Source organism: Artemia franciscana, chromosome 7 (assembly GCF_032884065.1).
Source record: "Artemia franciscana chromosome 7, ASM3288406v1, whole genome shotgun sequence".
Taxonomy (NCBI): Eukaryota; Metazoa; Arthropoda; class Branchiopoda; order Anostraca; family Artemiidae; genus Artemia; species Artemia franciscana.
In genome coordinates, this window is record NC_088869.1 from 14,154,593 (window position 1) to 14,176,162 (window position 21,570).

At 34.0% G+C, this 21,570-nt stretch overlaps 1 protein-coding gene across 1 annotated transcript; it reads right to left on the reverse strand.

The window, feature by feature from the left end:
- Positions 1-1,091: 1,091 nt before the first annotated feature.
- Positions 1,092-21,132, reverse strand: LOC136028876 (forkhead box protein fkh-2-like). The gene is made up of 2 exons (XM_065706818.1): positions 19,988-21,132; positions 1,092-1,243 (listed from the first exon to the last, which is right to left on the reverse strand). Exon 1 carries the CDS (start codon positions 21,082-21,084, stop codon positions 20,035-20,037), a length of 1,050 nt encoding a protein of 349 aa, XP_065562890.1. The 5' UTR covers positions 21,085-21,132; the 3' UTR covers positions 1,092-1,243; positions 19,988-20,034.
- Positions 21,133-21,570: the final 438 nt, after the last annotated feature.

The window sequence follows — 21,570 nt, forward strand, 5'->3', positions numbered from 1 at the left end:
AACCCAGTAACACCCATCTTGGATACGGGCCTTGCTTGCACATTATATTTTTGAGCGCTGGGGGGTTCTGAAACTGCGGAAAGAAAAGGCGAACAATGCAAAGTCATAGGGAAAAATAATAGGATTTTTGATAAATAATAATATAATATATTATATTATAATATAATATATTATAATATATAATACAATATATATAATATATAATATAATAAATATAATAATATAATATAATATAATATAACATATAATATAATGTATAATATAATATATATATATATATATATATATATATATATATATATATATATATATATATATATATATATATATATATATATATATATATATATATATAATATATATATATATATATATATATATATATATATATATATATATATATATATATATATATATAATTATAATATATTATATAATATAATAATAATAATAATAGATAATAGGATTTTTGATATAACAAAAGTCAAGGAAAAATAATAAGAAAGACTAAGGAAACGGATCCAAGGCCTGTTCAATTCTCAGAATAAAATACAGGCGAATATTTCTCCCTTATAATTTCCCCCTTTTATAAATAGGATAACTAGTTTTTGGTTTAAATGTAATTTAGGTCTTAACTTAGATTAAAATAGGACATAAAGACCCTTTCCCCTGCATATATTTACCTGCTCTGAGTAGTTTGTCTGTATTCCAGAAGAATTAGACCTGTCCAAAGGAATGTTAGAACTGCTCACTATAAGGTACTTGCATATTATGCTCTTTTCTGGGGGGCAAGGGGCGGGTTCTTAAAATAGACAGTAAAAAAGGGTGAAGTATACTAAACTCATTGGAATAAATAATAGGATTTTAGAATTAAAAGAAACTCAAAGAGAAATAATAAGAAGAGCTAAGAAAATGCGTCGAATTTGCAGAATAAATCTAGTTGCAGATCTCTCTATTATAATCGTCAACGTGTCTTCACCACAAATAAAACAGACAAACCTAATTTAAAATTTGAGAAATTACAAAATAGCACAAATCAAAAATTAAAAGACAAAAACTGGATCGTAAAAAAAATAATTAAATCAACTCTCATTCGAAGGTGTCATTCACATTTCGTACAAAAAGTTCAAAATATACTTTTGGCAGATAAAATAATTATTTTGGGTAGATGAAAACTTTATGAAGCAGTTCGTTGTAACCAGCTGTAAGTAAGGGTCAACTCAGGCCAATACTAACTGAAAATCTGAAAAAATAATTTTGATAATAATTACTATATCGAAAGAATTCACTTTTTATGCTGATTCCGAATATATAAAATTCATTAAGAAGGGGAAACACCAACAAAAATTCAACCAATCTAAATAAAAATAACCAAAAAAATTAAATTAAATAAAAAAAACATTAAATTTATTAAAAATGAAAAAAAAAAAAAACAGATTCAGCATATCAGCCCTACTCTAGAGGTTCAAGTTCCTATATACAAAAATTCGAAATCTTTTTATTTTTTAACAAAAGATAGATCCCTGATGTGTGTTTATTTGTTTGTTTTTTGATATTTTTTCTGCTCTTCCCTGGGGTATTCAAGCTGAAATTAAAAGTTCTAATGCCTTTTTAAGTGTCCATAAGAAATGGAGGGAAGCTAGCCTCTCCCATCCCACGCCCCCTTTTTGATCAAATTTTGAGTTAGCCATTTGATTCACCATAGTTGAAAGGTTCAGTAGCTATGCCGTTGGGGGTAATGTGACCCCTAAAGTAAATTTCAGACGGGGGAAGAGGGAGTTCCTGAAATGATTTAAGAACGCTTAGAAAGTAAATAAAGAAAAAATCAGCTGAAAGCAGTGAGCAATATTAAAACTTAAGGTAAAAATTATTCCATATATGAGGGGGACTACTCCTCAACCCTCACTCTTCACGCATAAGTTTGCTTTTTGTCACTATCCATAAAGAAAGAATGCTAGAACACAGGGGTTATTGATTTTGAATTAAAAGTATTTTTAAAGAACTTTAAGACTGTTGTTATCTTCTGTTCGTTTTAAGTTTTAATGCTGCTCTTTACTTTCAGTTGAAAAGAAATTGTTATTTATTCGATAACAGAAACGGATGCTTGAGATTTTACATTTACTGTAAATAAAGCTCACACAACAGAAAGTAAACATAATCACAGCGAAAATACACAACTACACGAAAGCAAAAAAACACAAAATGTGTTCACAAAATGTGTCTACAAAATGTGAAAAAAATAATAATGTACCAAGGACAGTGAAAGTGAAATCTGATTGTTTTAGCTGCTTAAACGGTAAATCACAAACCAATATTTAGCCTAAGAACATAACAAAAATCTATCAAATATTCAGCTATGCTGAGAATAGTTGCTGAGAATTTGCGGGAATAGTGGGTGTCAGATTAAATAGAAAAAGAAATATGGGTAAAAATCAGTAAAAAATAAGTTTAACGTATATGGCATACAACAGTCTAAAAAGTTAGGGCTCCTTTGAAGTTGTAATTGCCTTTGATAATTAGTAGGTTGTTAATGTTTGAATTTTTACGGCCGAAAAGCGTTGTCAAATTTAACTAATTGGTTTTGCTTATTTATTTTCATTGCTAAACTTGGCAGCAAAGATAAAATTTGGTACTCCCCTAAAAGCTTCATAATTTGGAAACGACCAAAAGCAAAATCTTAAGAAATTTCAGTTTTCAGACAAGGCTGCATCGGAGGGGAGGGGGATTAGAAGGTTCCATCCCCCTCAAAATGTTTTTCCCACTCGTAAAAACGTAAAAACGTAAAAATAGTAACTTATTGATGTGTTTTTTAAAGTGTACCCCCCCCCGTACAAAAATCCTGGATATTGCGTTGTTTTCAGGTATGAATAGACCCAAGGCCGTATCCACGGGGGGGGGGAGGTGGTACCGAGTTTACCCGAAATTTTTGTCCGACTCGTAAAAAAAGTAACAAAAATGGGTATTACCAAATTCTTGATGCATTTTTTTAGCTTTCTGTCCTTCCCTCAAAAAATACCCCCCTCCCAACAATATCCTGGACATGGCCTTGAATAGACCTAAGAATTATCTAGGGAGTGAAAAGGTTACATTTTAATCCTCTTGGTACTTAGACGCAAAGGTAGGAAACGTTTGGTGTTCACGGTATGATTAAACAATCCATTAGTTTACAACTATTATTTGAAGAAAGGGCTAAACATGGATAATTTTATTATAGAATAAATAGTCTGTTTCGACGATTCTTTTTTTTATGTTTGAATGATTCGTATTTCGATGAACCACCTAATTGATGCTGACAATACAGTTAAGTCATTTACAGCTTTTGTTTGAATGACTCAATTTCAAACAAAATAAAAAAAAAACATTTGTCATTGTTTTTCGTTATGCAATTAAAACTACAAAATAAAAGCACCTGAATCATAAAACTTAGCTTACAAAAGAAATAATAAAAACATGAAACAGCAAAATTATGAGCAGAGCTTTTCATGAAATCAAAAAATCTCAGCAGGCTATCATTCATATTACCATAATATAAAAGACCGAAATAAAAAACAATAAAAAATTTAGTCATTTTGTGGTTTGGCTTTTTTATTCCCAGCTGTCATCACATACGCCTACAATTATCTTTACATGAAATAAGCGCTGTTGGATATTTCCTTTATTTATAAATGAAGACACTTTTTGTTATAAGTTACCCCCCTGACGAGTGTGAGAATTGTCCCCTACCGGAAGTGGCGGCTTTAAGAAGTTGTCATACAAAACGAAAAACTCATGGAGGGAAGGCTAATTATAATTAGATTTTCAGTCAATACATCCTACTTAATAGTTGTCTCAGGTAGAAAAGGACCTTAGGTAAAGAAATTAAAGACTTTTCAGTTTTTCTCACAGAAACTCAACCTTGTCACCTCTGTTGACAATTCAACTTGGGAAACTTGATAATCTGTTTACACAAGTGTCAAAGTTTGACTTAATCGCCTAGCTTCTTTTCTTCAGACTGAATGAGATATATACAAATTTAGCACAAAGAATAAAGAGAGAGTACTTGCTTCATTGTAGAATGTTGGCTTTAATTTCATTAATTAACGTCCTTGACGTGTTTTCTTAAGTCAATCACGTTCTTTCTTATTTTTTTAAAAGAAAAATAGCCAGCAAACAGGCCTGTTTCCCATGAATCTTAAATTTCCTGCATTTTTTGTGCCCTTCGTATACAAATTCTCGAATAAAATTCATTTTTTATTGCTACCCCCTCCCATTTGTTTGTTATTAGATCCCCTGGAAAAAGGTTCTAGGTACGTATTTGAATGAGAAGACACGCAATCTACATAATGCATGCTTACTCGCTTGTCTAAGTGACTCTATCGGTTTCTTTTCCTGGGATGGAACTACGGATAAAAGTTTTTTTTTTCAAAATTGCGTATGCTCCAAGAATATGTCGAGGGGGATCTAGCGGCGTCACTGAACCTATTTTGGTGTGTCCTTAGTTTTGCTCCCTCTGTTCCTCTTTTTTTTGTATAAGAAAATGTCCAGTAAGACACATGTAGTACATAAGTAACACTTTTAACAGGCCCTTATGTTTTTTACGTAACTTTCACCAAGTTAGGAAAAAAGGTTTTTGAAACTTTTTAGTGTCTAACTCCATTTTAGGTGATGAATGAAATTAGCGAAAAAAAAGAAAAAATCTAACAGAAAAAACTTCTTCCTTCGTAATATATAGCTTATGTAATCCTTTTAAAAAAAGGCCTTTTGAATCAAAGACTGCCTATACACATTGGGTAGGCCGATTAGAATTAGTTTTGAAAATAACTTTTCAATTATTGAGACCAAAACTCAAACAATAGATTTTACGTTATTCCTTCATTCGAATACCGCTAGACTACTTTGAAAAATTGCGTCTGCTAAATAAGGATTATTTTGCAAACCTTTCTACGAGGCACAGACGTAGGGGAGAATCACTTTTTAGCTCTTGTGCCTACCTGAAAACATTGTATTCTGACCATTCCTCCTGTAATTTAACATTTGCTACGTATAAGCAAATCTTTATCTAGGATTTTGTTCAAAAGGGTTTTTTTCGGGGGGGGGGGGCTCAAACCCCCTAAACCCCTCTCCTGGGTACGGTCTTACCAACAAGTAACTATTTTTTTGTGTTTTTTTTTTCGGTTTTTCCTCTGTTACCGAAAAACATTCCTGCGCACATGCTTAATTAATACAAAATAAAAATAATTGACAAAAACAAAGAAATTTCATTTAATAATAAAAATAACGCACACTCCACCTTGAAAAATTATTCAGGATAGACGTAGTCCATTGAAAAAACTTTATTTAGTTTTAATCTTTTTAAAAAGGCTTTTCATGCTGCCGAAATCTCGAAGTTGTAAAACAGACTTGTCATGCTCGATTTTGGAAACCGAATTTGTCTATCAAATTCCATAACTGGGTCTTCATCTTGTTTTGCTTAGAATCGAATTCAGTTATAGATAAACCAGTTGTAAAATCTATAGATGGTATTAATTTACACTCAACAGAAAAACAGTAGAGAGTATTCCGAAATCGCCTAGGCTTCAAGTTGACATATTGAAAGCGATTTTTGACTAATGTTTAAAACATTCAAAACTACCTAGCCTAACTCGCTCATGGAATTGAAAAATTTTGCAAAAATATCTGACAAAAACATAGTGTTTCAAAAAATGCCTATATTTTTTTCCTTAATTTCTTAATAGTTTTTTAATTACCCAATTAATATCAAACGGCTTAGCACAGTCATGTGCTAAGAAACGCAGCGTAACAACAGTTCTCCGTGCACATGACAAATGCCGGAAAGGGAAGCTACTGTAGCAATAAACCACTCTGGAAACAAGGAGACATTAAATATTTATAAAAGTACGGACGGGGCCGTATCCAGGATTTTTCTTCCAGGAATTTTTCGGGGTGGGCGGGGGTTGACACAGGAATACTATAAAACGCATGACAAATTTGTTTGTAAGAATTTTTGCTACGTTTTTGCGAGTCGGACAAGCATTTTCTGGGCGAAGGACTCTAAACCCCTATCTCCCCCTTCTGGATACGGCCTTGATTACGGAAGTAATAAATATTCTCATTTTTATCTTAGTTCAAAAAGCTGCTGATAGCATTTGTCTCCTCCCCTTGGTACATTTCGTGGCGGTGCTCAAGAGGCATGCAGGAAAGAATTTATAAGGGGCGGGGTAACATTGGGAAGGTAAAGATTTGGAAAAATAGGAGATCTGAGATGTGCCAAAAAATCCCCCATCCCCGTATTGGTAGCAAAACTACTTTTAGCTTTAATATTATATCTTCATTAAAAGCCAAATCTCAGACCTAGGCAAAATTTTTGTCCTCGTGCGAGGCTCGCTCAATGTTAAATACAACTAGCTTCGGACTATATTCCAGACAGCTGGACGCCTACGGTAGGTGTCGACAAGACGAATGACTCTGATCTACCCACTTAGCGTGAGGATCTTTATCAGGGGTTGATTAAGATTTTATTGTCTGAACACACCTCGCTGCGCAACAGGACTCAATAATGACCGATATATTATAAGTTGAATGGGGCATTATAACTGTCTTATTTTCGTTATGGAATTATCCATGATTTAAGTCTCCAGGGGGGCATGCTTGAACTTCAGGGCCTTAGACTTCTGCTGAAATTTATGCTCCACCCATTGTTATACCACATCAAATTATATCTATTTTAATGTCTAGTGGCAGATTAACATTTAAGCCAGAAGAACTCGAGTCTTTTTCTTTTTATTCGTTTCTCGGTTAACAGTCTCAAACATGATGAAAAGTGTAATATATTGTCCAAAAAGCATATAATTTGGTACGTGTGTACATAATTATACACACTCGAGAACAAACCAGTTTTATCTATCTATGTTAAGAGACACTTATGTTACGCTCCTTAGGAAAACAAGCGACGGGCGACAGAATACATTAGACTTTTATAATTGGACCATACATTTGCACATTAGGAGTGGGGGTAAAGTATTAAGGCAGTGTGAAGTCAGAAAACAATTTCTACTTCATACTATGTAGAATAATTGCAGCCAACACATTTTGCATGCAGACCCGCTATTACCCCCACCCACCCTAATGTACAAATATATAGTCAAATTTGTATCTAAAGTATTATATTTTCATCATAATTCTTGTATATTTTACTAGTGTTAACCTAGCTTCACTTCACGAGTGTGTACCATTATGTACACAAGGATCGAGAATTTAATATAGGAAGGCGGATGCGGGAGGAGTAACTTCAATATTTTATAATTTTCATTATATTCTCTTCCTTTTTTAATATAACATGTCTTTTCAGTGTTTTTTTTTTTAATTAGGCCATCTCTCCCTAAAATTAACTTTTACGTTTGTACCTAGATTAAGTTAATATCATATATTTAACTAAAAATAAAAACCAATACAATTGTATTCGTTTGGCTTTCTTTCTGTCCCTTAAATAAGCGTACCCTATTCAAGCTCTAGGCAAAAAAAGGTTTTGATAAACAAATTCACGAGAATGGACATCATGTATAAGATGTAAAAAAAAACAGGTCAAAAATTGAAATGTAATTTCACCGTAGATTGCGCGTGAGGGCTAAATTGTCGATCCTAATGGGCGGGGGGACGCGCCACGAAGCAATATTTACAGGGGCTAAACGGACAAAAGATGGAAAGAGGGACAATGAAGTGAAAGGGGTGACTCAGCATAGGGAGGGGGAGGATTCCCTTGTGTAGGTATGCGTAATATTCAAGCAAAGGTTTTACTTGACTTGGCAAAAAAACCAAGCTACCCCACCAGTAAGATATCAGTTTGAGAGCATTTCCTACATCGCCAAATCGTTATCAAGGGTTATAAAGTTTGTGTCTTCAATGTAACTCGGGGTTGGAGTTTTGTGGGAGTTTTCCTAAGAACTGCTAAGAAAAATATGTTTGGTATCATAATTTTAATTTTTTATTGAGCGGAGAATTTAGTTAAAATTTAATATTTGGTATTCTACAAAAATAAACTGACAAAAAATTCAACATAGCAGTTGGCATTTTTGAAGTTCCAAATTGATCAAAACATATTTTCTATTCTGAAAGTTAATTTTACGCATTGCTTTCTATCCACTAGGATCTAGCCCTAAGATCTCCTCCTCCCAAAAATGGAAACATATCACAAGCTACCAGAAAAGAATCAACAAGATAAAATGAACCCACGCTTGATTTTGCTTAATTTTTGGTATATTAGGTACAGGTATATACGTAGACTAGCCTTAGGGCCCATTCCTTTCGAAATTCTATTTTTTTTTTCACGTACTTCTTGTTCAAATTATAAACAAAGTTATTTTTTTATATTGGGCCTCAGAATTTATATTATTTGTGCCACCCCCCTCCCCGAACAAATTATTACTGTGACTGACTGGGTGTGCCCTTATCTGTTTTTTTTTATCATTTTTTACTGGTAATTACATAATTAGCTATTCTACTAAGTTTCAGACTATCAATAGACTTTTATCTTGTGCTATAACAATGACAGAAAATCGCTATAGTAACGAGAGTCATTATCATTTTCTTTTCATCTTTGATTTTATTCACATAATAGGACTTGGCTTCTTTAGTTTATACAACTATTGTTACTAAAATCCATGATCCGCATTTAAAGTCGTATCATTGTGTTAACAGGCTCGCAAAAAGACAAAAAAAAATAACAAAACAATTTAGTCATAACATTCTTTTTCTTTAATCGCTGTCTATTATTTGACTAATTTCTTAGCCTTGAAACATTTTGTGAATTAAAAGAGATTAATGATACGAACCTCTGATTTTGTAAATGAATTAAATTTGCCCAGAGTGAACCCTGCGTCAAACAGAATTTTAATTTAGCTGTGAAAAAAAGTCCTAGTCCCTTGCCCTCGGATTGTGCAGCAACCTTTTCCCCGAATCGAAACTCTTCCCGTTCAGCGGCTGCAGCAAAAACTTCACATTGTTCCCGTCAAACTGAATCGTTCTATCCGTTAAAATACAAAACTAGATACGTGGAATTGAGTAGAAAGCCGTTTTTCCTGGATGTATTTTTCAATGTATTTTTCATTTCACCGCAACCGTTGAAAGCAGAAATGGATAAATTCTGACAAAAAAAAAAAACAGAAAAAAAAACAATTACATTCTATTTTTGTGAAAACAGAATTGTCTAAATCAGGCGCGTACTCATTTACATTTTTTGGGAGGGAGTGGAATAATAAAAAATGGATTTCCGGTGGAGGTGGACCCGAAGTCCAGTATGGACGTCCCTGCCCTTATTCTTGGGTTAAATATAGGTCTGAAGAACTTTATTAACAATGTCATAAACTTGCAAAGGATATGTAAAGTAAGTCATCAAGATGCAGTAAAGAATTGTTTCCGCCGTCCTGACAAAATAATTTTAGCAACTATATTACTAACAATTGTGTTTCATGAGCTAACCGAGAATTTTTACTATCTACTGTTACTGATTCCCTTAATATTCGAAATGGCTGTGGAAAATTATTGATGGACTTTGAGCACGCAGCTTAAAAATTAAAAACTTACAATAAAACTAGTCATCTGGCAGTTTCTGAGCAGAAGATGGTTTATGTGTTACAGTTTTATATGATACTTTTATATTTATTTTATATTTTTTAAGTAGTATATTCATCTCTAGTTACATTTGAAGATTTGGTTTTTAATTTTGGGGCAAGTAATATCTTTGCGCAAACTGTGTTAGTAGTTATTTTGTTAGTTAACGATTCTATTCTTGCAAGCTATCAAAATATTGTTAGCAGCAATTAAAACGATTAAAATAGGCTTTAATACATCTACTACTACCTATAATACTGGCATAAACTAATATTAATAATAACTAATAATTCTACTAAAATCTGTAAGTATTATGCATAATAACACTTAAAATACTTTAATGATACTTAATTAATATTAAATGCTTAAGTAATACTCAATACTTAAGTAATACCTAATGCTTAATAGTGCTCAAAAATTAATTAATTATTATTAATTAACAATAATTAGTACTTAATAGTAATGTTTAATTAGTTTTAACAAATAATGCTTAATAATAATTACTTCTTATGCTTAATAGTATTAACATTACTTAAAGTAATACTTCATAGCCTACTTGGTAGCGCTTAACATACAGCTTTTAATTAATAACAATTAATTAAAAATTATTAATACTAATGGTATTATTAATGCTTACACTGTTGGTACTTTTTACAAGTCATTACATCCCGTAGTTCCCTAAGGGCAAAACAGTGACACGTGTTTTACCTCCTCCTAGAGGCTTAACTTGCTATGGGGCAGGGGGACTGCCCCCGACCCTAGTTCTCCCCACCTAAAATTTAATATCTTCAAATTCTTGTCGAAACTAAGATAGGCCTAAGTAATTCAAGGATCCACAGAAACAGATGAATTTTCTTTAGTGTACTTTTGCCTTTATGGTAGACTACTATATAGCTCATTTTTCATTTTTCTCTTGGTGAAAAATGTCAAATGAAACAGATGTGAATGTCAAATAAAAACAAATGTAAAAAAAATGTCTAATGAAAACAAAGTCAAATCGAATCATTTCATTGCTATTTTGAAAGAAATTTGGTGTTTTTATAGCCCTTCCGCAACTTTAGAAATATCTCAGTAAGGGGGGGGGGGTGCTGGTAAACTCTCCAATCGATCTTTGCATGTCTAATGCCATTGTCACTAATTTTAAAAACTTGTTCAGAAGTTTCCTCAAACCAATAAAGGCATGAAAAAAGTCTGGAACGATGAAAATTTATTATAGAACAAATCAAGAGCAAATCTTATTGAGAATCAAGTAGAAATTCCAAGAGCTATTTCTAAGTGGAAAAACTCCAAAAATACATTTTTTATAGCCGTAATTCTTTATAGTCGTAATGATCATAATCATAGATCAAGGAGGAAGAAGCCGCCAGCTTCCCTCCAAACAAAAAAAAAACCTGTGGGATTTGTCTCAGAACCCAGGCTGATGTGAGATCACTAACACTAAAAATAAAATAAATTGGATAACAGGCCTGGGGTAGGGCTTTGCAAAAAAAAATATTTGTATTTAATTTTTAGTTTATGTATATTCAAAAAAAATAATAATGAGAATCTTAATGAGTCAAAGTCTTAATGAGAATCAAGTGGAAATTCCAAGAGACATTTCAAAGTGAAAACACTCCAAAAATACACTTTTTTATAGTCATAATTTTGTATTACAGTTATAGTCATAACTTATTTTTTTATAGTTATAGTCATAACTCCGCTTTCAGTATCATTAAGAAGAAATTATGACGCAACAGTTTCTATTTATTTTCCGCCTAAAGTTGGCATATAACCCTTTGTTTAGACTCTTGTTTATGAATTTATGGCTCTCCCGTTTAAGCAAATGTGTTTAGCAACAAATCTACATACCCCCTGAATCCTTGGTGGCTGGACTTTACACATTTATGGGGACTATTTTTTTCCTTAAAGACTTATTTTTTAATAGTCCTAAACACAAGGTAGGCTAATGGACTATTTCAGCGCGATTATCATCAATGCTAGCTATATCCGGTAATCCGTTGTTAACACTAACAAGACAATACAGTCTCCTAAAGCTTTAGTAGTACATGTTTTTCCTTACCATTTCTCTCTCTCTCTCTCTCTCTCTCTCTCTCTCTCTCTCTCTCTCTCTCTCTCTCTCTCTCTCTCTCTCTCTCTCTCTCTCTCTCTCTCTCTCTCTCTCTCTCTCTCTCTCTCTCTCTCTCTCTGTTTCTCCCTAATTATAAATCACCAAAATTTTATGGATTTCTATTCAGTATGTTGCTCTACCTACCTAACAGTGGTGCCACCTTAAGGAAATTTAGGGGGGGGGGTGTAACTTAAAATCGAATTGTTGGGTCAATTTTGTTTGACTCTTTCTCTCAACTCTACTTTTTGAATTAAATAAAAAAAACAAGTTTATTTAAATGAAAGTAAGGAGCGACGTTAAAACTTAAAACGAACAGAAATTACTCCGTATATGAAAGGGGCTTTTCTTCCTCAACACCTCCCTCTGTACGCTAAAGTTTGACTCTTTCTATTAGCTCTACTTTTTAAAAAAGGAAAAAACTTTAGCGTAAAGAGCGGGGCGTTGAGGAAGAAAAGCCCCTTTCATATACGGAGTAATTTCTGTTCGTTTTAAGTTTTATTGTCGCTCCTTACTTTCATTTAAAAAACTTGTTTTTTTTATTTAACTTATGGACGTTTTTTTAATTAATGCATGTTTTGATCTTGGCTCTCCGCACATAAATAATTAAAATGAAATTTGCATATTAATTTTCTTTTTGGCTAAATGGCTTTCTCATAGTTTTAATCGGAAGATTTTGAGAAAAAAGGAGAGAGGGAGATAGCTTAGCTGCCCTATAATTTTTTGATTACTTAAAAAGGCAACTATAACTTTTAATGGTTTGCGAACATTTTCATTAGTAAAAAATATTCGTAATTTACGAATTAACTTACGTAATGAACTTCTATGTTCGTATATTTTTATTGCGTATATGAGGGAGTTCACCCCTCGTTGATACCTCGCTCTTTACACTAAAGCTTAAATTATGTCCCAATTCCTTAAGGATGACCCTTGAATCACAAAGGCCGTAGAATAAATAGCTGAAATTACTAAAAATACTTTCGCGTAAAGAGCGAGGTATTATAGAGGAGGTAAACCCCTCATATGCGCAATAATTTCTCCTCGTTTTAAGTTTTAATGTTGCTCCTCACTTTCAGTAGAAAAAACTTCTCATATTTTATTTTTTATTTTATTTTTTCCTTGTTTTTTTTTAAATAATGCAAAAAAATCCTGCGCCCCCTTTATTGAAAGTCTCTTTCCCCATGAGAAGTTTTTCCATGGAAAGATCCACCCGCGTAACCCCCCCCCCCACATAAACTCTCCCTCCCAAACCAAAAAAAAAATCCCCCTGAAAACGTCCGTACATTTCCCAGTAATCATTACTATATGTAAACACAGGTCAAAGTTTGTAACTTGCAACCCCTCCCAGGGAGACTGCGGGGTAGTAAGTGGTCCCCAAAGACATAGTTATTAGGTTTTTTTGACTATGGTGAATAAAATGGCTATCTCAGAAATTTGATCCGGTGACTTTTGGGAAAAAATCAACGTGGGAGGGGGCCTAGGTGCCCTCCAATTTTTTAGTCACTTAAAAAGGGTACTAGAACTTTTCATTTTCGTTAGAATGAGCCCTTTCACGACATTCTAGGACGAATGGGTCGATACGATCACCCCTGGGGAAAAAAAACGAAAAACAAATAAACACGCATCCGTGATTTGTTTTCTGGCAAAAAATGCGAAATTCCACATTTTTATAGATAGGAGCTTGAAACTTCTAGAATAAGGTCTAGAATCTGATGGTGAGATTTTCGTTAAGATTGTATGACTTTTAGGGGGTGTTTTCCCCTATTTTCTAAAATGAGGCAAATTTTCTTAGGCTCGTAACTTTTGATAGGTCAGACTAATCTCGATGAAAGTTATATATTTGAAATTTTTGATGTAGCTATTGGTTTTTTCGATTTTTATCGATTTTTTGTTTTTTCGATATCGATTTTTTTGATGTAGCTATTGGTATCAAAATTCCATTTTTTTGAGTTTTGGTTACTATTGAGCCGGGTCGCTCCTTACTACAGTTCGTTACCACGAACTGTTTGAACAGTAAAAAACTTTAGCTTAAAGAGCGGGGCGTTGAGGAGGGAACAGCCCCTCTCATATATGGAGTAATTTCTGTTCGTTTTAATGTCGTTCCTTACTTTCAGTTAAAAAACTTGTTTTTTTATTTTATTTCTGAACATTTTTGGATTAATGCATGTCTTGGCTCTGGCTCTTCACATATGAATAATTAAATTGAAATATGCAAATTAATTTATTTTTTTGGCTAAATGGCTTTCTCATAGTTTTGATCGGACGATTTTAAGAAACAAGGAGAACGGGAGTAGGCCTAGTTACCATCCAAATTTTTGGTTATTTGAAAAGGCAACTAGAACTTTTAACTTTTTTCGAACGTTTTTCATGAGTCAAAATATGCGTAACATACGAATTAACTTCTATATTCGTATGTTTTTATTACTTATATGAGGGGGTTTACCTTCTCGTCAATACCTCGCTCTTTACACTAAAACTTAAATTTTGTCCCAATTCCTTAAGAATGACCCCTGAATCACAAAAGCCGTAGAATAAATAGTTAAAATTAATAAAATTACTTTTGCTTAAAGATCGAGGCATTAGGAGGAGGTGAACCCCTGAAATGCGCAGTGAATACAAATTCCTCCATGAAAAGTCCCCCCATAACCCCCTGCCCCCAATCAAAACAATCCCCCTGAAAGCGTCTGTACACTTCCCAATAACTATTACTATATGTAAACGTTGGTCAAAATTTGTAACTTGCAGTCCCTCCCATGGGGACTGTGGGGAAGTAAGTCGTCCCCAAAGACACAGTTATTAGTTTTTTCGGCTATGCAGATTAAAATGCTATCTCAGAATTTTGATCCGGTGACTTTGGGAAAAATGAGCGTGTGGGGGGCCTAGCTGCCCTCCAATTTTTTGGTCACTTAAAAAGGGCACTAGAACTTTTAATTTCCGTTAGGAAGAGCCCTCTCGCAACATTATAGGACCACTGGGTCGATACGATCACTCCTGGAAAAAAAAACAAAAAAAAAAACAAATAAACATGCATCCGGGATCTGTCTTATGGCAAAAAATACAAAATTCCACATTTTTGTAAATACGAGCTTGAAACTTCCACTGTACGGTTCTCTGATGCTGTGATTTTCGCTAAGATTCTATAACATTTAAGTGGTGTCTCCCCCTATTTCCTAAAATAAGACAAATTTTCTCTGGCTCGTGACTGTTGATAGGTAAATCTAAACTAGATGAAACTTATATATTTAAAATCAGCATTAAAATGCGATTCTTTTGAAGTAACTACTGTTATAAAAATTCCGCTTTTTAGAGTTTCAGTTACTATTGAGTCGTGTCGCTCCTTACTACAGTTCGTTACCACGAACTGTTTGATTTTGCTGAAGGATGTTGCCGATTTTCAAAAAGAAATTCCAAAGAAGTCGAGCTAGTCTAAATAATTAATTTCAAATACAAAAGTTTAAACTTTTATAAGTTCCATTATGCCATTTTCCATTATGTATAAATTAAACAAAGTTATTTTGATCAAACAAAAGTTTCACTTCAACAAAATTTGAGCTGCACAGACATTTTATCAAAAATAATTTTTTGGATCCCAAGGATCTTCCATTATCTATAAAAATCAATAGATTATAGAAAAGCCATGTTCAATGGGCCCAATGGGTAGGGTTTATTCAGGCCTATTTGCTTTTTACTTTACGCTTTCATTTACTTAAATACTATTTTTATAAATCGGAGTGAAGTTGTTAACCCCATCTATCTCTTACTCTTTACGCTTAATTTAAGATTTTTTTTTTTCAATTATTCGACTTTAAAAGCAAGCATCTGTCGTTAAAAAATACCGCTTTAGCAATAAGAGTGGAGCTTTCATCCTCGTAAAAGCCATATTGTACGCTTAGTCAAAATATATTCCCCCAAGCAAAAGAAGAGTAGGGGATAAATCCACCTTTAATGTTTACCAAAAGGGATTCATCTTGTAAACTTTGGGCTTAAAATCCAGTTTTTAAGGCTGTGGGTACCCATCCCTCACGGGTATCTCCAGCATATTTATTTAGGGGGGAGGCAAGATTGTTCTATATCTGGATAGTCAAGGGGCATGTTTTATATAATGATTCTTCCTCCACCTTATTGGGGGCCAACTACTCCCCCCCAGACGACACCCCTATCCTCGTCCACGTTTTCATCTTTCAGGCTCTGCTCTTAATAGTTGGTACGCGACATGCAATACTGCATAGCTTGTATTACACTACTGGATAGACATTCTGTGACAACGGTTTACTTTAAATTGACTGCCCATTAAAACTTAAAAAACGAAGATAACAATAAAAGCCAGTATTGTCTTTAACCCTTGAAAATTGTGCAGTTAGTTTTTTTGTGGCTCTAGGTCGAGTGGACATCGTAGAATTATTGGGTACTTCCGTATTAGCCAGCACAGACTCGAGAAGTTTGCTTATAAGTTGGCTTCCGTAACTCAAAAAGTGAAATCAGGTTACTCATACCAATATATAATGAAAACATAATAGTATGGAAACAAAATTATGGCAACTACGACAAAGAATTATGGAAAGCAGGCCGCCCAGATTATGCCTACAACGTAGATTGCAACTAAGCCTAGGCTAATTGTCTCCAAATACAGACAGCTATACACCGGTTATCGTCTGATCTTGCAGAATTCTCGAGTGTGTACTGGCTAATACGGAAGTACCAATTTTCGTTCCGTAGCATTTTGGGAAGTTTGTGGAAAACTTAAATGAGCGGAAACTGACACCGTGTCGACAAAAAATACCACCGCCATCTAGCGTATGGTATTTCTTAAAATTTATTTCAGTGTAAAAATAAAGCCAAATAGTATAATTCTCAGAACTAGTGTAGTAATAAGAGCCTGATTTCAGTTTCAGGAAAAAAAGCAAAATTATAAGACTTGAAAAAAATGCCAGGAAACGCCAGACGCTGGATGACGTTTTGATTTTGTCTCACAATAGTACCAGTTTGCAATCGTAGAAGTTGCCCGCACTTTTTTGCATTTTGACCCCGTCCGAGCAAAAATTAATATTTTCCGGTGCAGTATCTTGAAAAAAATGGCTGTTTGCTAAGACGTGATCTCTATTTCTACTTAGAAATGGTAATGAAGTCTTTACATTTTGTTCAAATAGCCCATCCCGATATTCTTCAACAACTGGTTCTATACGATAAACCCTTGTGCAAAGAAACGAATAAACGTGCTTTCGAATATTTTGAATTGCTTGATGCATTTTTTGTCAAAATTGCACTGCTTTTTTGTGATTTTTCATCCCTTTTCAAAATTATACAAATGTTTGTATGATAATAACCTCTGATGAGCACGTTTTAGATAGATTCAACTTACCTAATGTGGGCCCAAAATGAAAATGAACATTATTTTTATGAAAATTTGTTTTTAGTGTGTTAGTTTCATTGCCACAAATCGTTCGAAAAAGACAAAATAAAAGTTGAGTTGCAAGCAAAAAGATGGCTGACCATCAATAAGTAAGGCCGTATCCAGGGCTGGGAGTTGGGGGCTTGACCGCCCTCCTCTTCTAAAATATTGATCCGACTTGTAAAAACGTAACAAAAATGCATATATACAAATTTTTGATTTGTTTTTCTACCCCCCCCCCCCCCCCAACAAAAATCCTGAATACTACCCTGTCAATACGTAACATTTCTTCTTGAAGCTCTCTGAAGAAACAGTTGTCGTTTTTAATAGAAAATATTTTTTGCTAGATTTCTCAGTTGACTTCTTTCTTATAAAATATGGGTTACTAACCATCCAGATCCAATTTTTAAGGTTTTCCTAAAATGCTTTCAAAAGTTACGTTGGTTTTGTAAATAATATTTCCCGGCCTTTACCGTTCGGCGATAGAAACAATCAGCTCTTTGCAAATGTGGAGAGAAACCTGAACCACTCAACTCATTGTGATGCTAGCGGGAGCCATAGCTAATGAGGCCCTAATTAAACAGCCACTGACACTGACAGGCCTGACTTATATAACACCCCTTCCCCCTCATGTTTATATATGTAACAGTAAAATAAACAGTCATTCGATCAAATATCTACACTTTTTTGAAAGCCCAATGGATGACAAAATTTTGGAACTTTGTTAAGCTAGATGAATGGAACCTAGTAAGGGCAGGGCCTTGAATACTGCCCCCCTACCGATATTTTTCTGGCGGCCTCATTCCGTTTTTGTTTAACTTGTCAACTTGGTCAATTGTTGGCGCTCTTGTCACATCCCTCCTCCTCTAATATTTTGCTCTAGATCTGCCATTGGGACCTAGAGCAATAAATCTTTTACCCTAATAAGGTTTAAAACTACCAAACTTGGATGAAAAAATAACCTTTTTTATGCTGATTTTAAATATGTGAAACCCCACAATTTTGAATCTATTTATCTACAGTTACGTATACATTTAAAGTAGTTACATCATAGGAATCGAATTTTTATGTTGATTTTAAATATATAAGTTTCATCAAGTTTAGCCTTACCCATCGAGAGTTACGAACCTCAGAAAATTTGCCTGATTTTAGAAAATAGGAGGAAACACAACTAAAAGCCGCTGGATCTGAACAAAAATTATACCATCAAATTCAACGTATCAGAGAACCCTACTGTAGAAGTTTCAAGCTCCTATCTACAAAAATGTGGAATTTTTGCCTGAAGACAGATCACTGTTTATTTATTACTTATTTGTCTTTTTTTATGTTTATTTATTTTTTATACTTTTTTTTCCAGGGGTGATCGCATCGACCCAGTTGTCCTACAATGTCGCGAAATGGCTATTTCTAACGGAAATGAGAATTTCTAGTGCCCTTTTTAAGTGACCCAAAAAATCGGAGGTACTTAGGCCCCCTCCCACGCTCATTTGTTTCCCAAAGTCACCGGATCAAAATGTTGAGGTATTTGATATAATGTGCAAATATATAGCCCAAACTTTTGATAAAGCTAATGAAATAAAACAAAATACGATGAAAATATAATACGTTATTAGGAAAATTGTAAAATTACAACTTAGATGACACTATCTTCTATCACTATGCGTAGCAAACCAAATTGAATGTTGTATTTGTGCCTATGAAACCGGATTTTCGCATCGTAGTTTGTTTCACGAAAGAGCCTAACTTCACTTATTGAGTGTGTTCTCAATAATACACAAGTATCAAGGAAAGTTTACCTCATAAATAGAAACGAGATATTTATACCCCAATATTTTAATTTCACTGTGTGCCAATGAGCAATCCCAACCATGCGACTAGGAGCCCCAGCTCTCTCTCCTGTTTTATGAGTTTTACAGCTTTCCAACGGCTTTTTTTTCTTTTTTTATTACTGGCTTTCCCCCACGCCACAAAAAACCTAAAAGTACTCACAAAATAAATGCGTCTGTAGGCGCTTTCTGTCAAAAAGGCATCCAAACTAAATTTTGTTGTCAATGTTCTAATTTCAAACTATTAATTAAGAAACGAAATAGCCGATTTCTGGAAAAATTTCAAAATTTCTTAGGGATCTAAAAAGAAAGGAATAACCAATCAATAAAGCTTGATTTATTTGATGAGTGAGAGTTTCAATAATTTAGCTTCTAAAAAAATATGCATATCACCTTTTCAAACATCATGGGAACACAAGCCATAATTCTGTCACTTCTACTGTACCTGATGCTTCTAATATGATTTTATTACTTGTATAAATTTTTCATTTTTTAGTTTTACCTGAACTTGCAGAAAGTAATGACATTAGGACTTTTTTATTGTTGGCATCATTTTTAGTTTCCCCGCTTCAATGTGTTTTTTTTTTTGTATCGTAAAAAGGTTTTGGCTATCTTTATTTTATTTACATGTTTTGTTAAAGACGGCTAGTGGTGCCAATTTAGGGATGAAGAGGAAAACTTATTTTTCAAAATAAAGGGGGGACAATTTGTCCTTTTTTAAATAAAAATGCTAAAAACAGTAATTTTCAATGGAAATACCCCGAATAAGAACATTTTTAAATCCAAGGGGAAAGATCTATGAAGCACAGCCCTCCCCGCAATTGACACCACTGGGATGGCTATTAGATATTTCGCTAAAATATTCGATTGGTTTTCTTCTGCAATTCATTGTTTTTGAAATGTCTTCAGTAAATCATCTTCTCGGTTATTTTTATCCCTGATATAATCTGAAATATAATCACTTTCGAAATCCCTGAACAAAAAACAGAAATGATGGCATTGTTAACAATTTAATATTGATCCGGACAAATTATTTACACAAATCTGTACATGAAAAATAAAAGGAAAAACATAACTACTCACTTCAATTGCAGGTTTATCACAGGGTTCATTTAAATATATGTACGTTATTAAATCGGAGCCGACGTACTCTTTGGAAACATTTGTTCCATTTTTTCATTATAGTCCATTCGCTGTCGATGTAAACTTTGTAACAAACTTAAAACATAAGAGGATTGATTGAAATTAAAATCACTTGGTATCGTTCTTGGACCTAGGCTATTCTTTTGGTGGCTTAAAAGTCTTTCCACACTAAAATTGTGCATCTCCGTATCAGGCCTTAAGTCGGGGTAAGTTTGGAAACGTGGTAAGGCACTTGGCAAAGCTAACATCATATCCGAAGGATTGGGTATCTTTGGTAGTAATGGATTTGACATTGTCATTGACTGCGGCAAAAAATGTGATGGACTTACTATTGGTAGATAAGGATTCGGTAAGTTTATATGAGAAGGTAAGTAGGGTGAGGTGGTAGGAAAAAATCCAGGCATGAATGGTGGATAGCCAAATGAACGTTTTAATGCGGCTAGTCGAGTTCTAGACGCGGCAGTTGTCCGCCGGCGAAGTTTCCCCGTTGTCCCACCAATAAATACGTCATCTGAAGAGGGGTCCAGCATCCAATAATTCCCCTTTCCCGGGTCGTCATAGTGTCTTGGCACTTTCAAGAAGCACTTGTTAAGAGATAAATTATGTCTGATGGAATTTTGCCAGCCTTGTTTATTGTCCTTATAATAAGGGAAATTTTTCATAATAAATTCATAGATACCGTTCAACGTAAGTCTTTTTTCAGGACTGCTACGAATTGCCATCATTATCAGAGCATTGTAAGAAAAAGGAGGTTTTTCATTCTTCTTTGTCTCCTCCAACTTGAAACTTGTTTCATCTTTTTGGTCTAATGGGGTTGTACAAACTGCCCCCTCTTTATCACTTTGAATATCAATAAGTTCATCATCTGACGCTATTTGGCATTCTTCATCAGATTCATCAAACAACACATTTTCTGTACCTTCACATAGTTCATTTTTAGTATAGTCCAGAGGTAAATTTGAACTTGTTGATGCTTGTGGTAGTAACGATTCTATTGAGAAAGGTCTGGGCATTCTTGTTGAATTTTTTGAACTCATAAAACAAACACTACTGTTTTCTTGCAATACTGAAACGCAACTGTTGAAGTTGAATGGATAATGGTTGTTGGAAAACATAAAACACCATTTACGGAGTGAATGGCTTTGCGCATTGTTCAACCAGAAACGGTAGCCAATAGGTAATGCGCATTCTCTTTGGCCCGCCTTAAGTTTAGCAAATAAGGCGGAGTCTCTTCATTAAAGTGCACCAGAGTGTAAAAACCTGTCAAAAATATGTATATACAAACACACAGCTGTTCCATTGTAGCACCGACAAGGCGATGGTTTTGTAAAGAAGATTACGGTAAATTTAATCCCCTATCATCCCCCTGTGATTTGTGTAAACTTAAGGGATTAAACACAGTTCACATTGAAGGCGGGTGAATGTACATCTGTCCTTATGGCTATCTGATTTGAGAAGCTATTATAAGATCAAGACGGAGAAAAGTGTTTTTCTTACGCAACAGACCGTAAAAGGTACCGAAT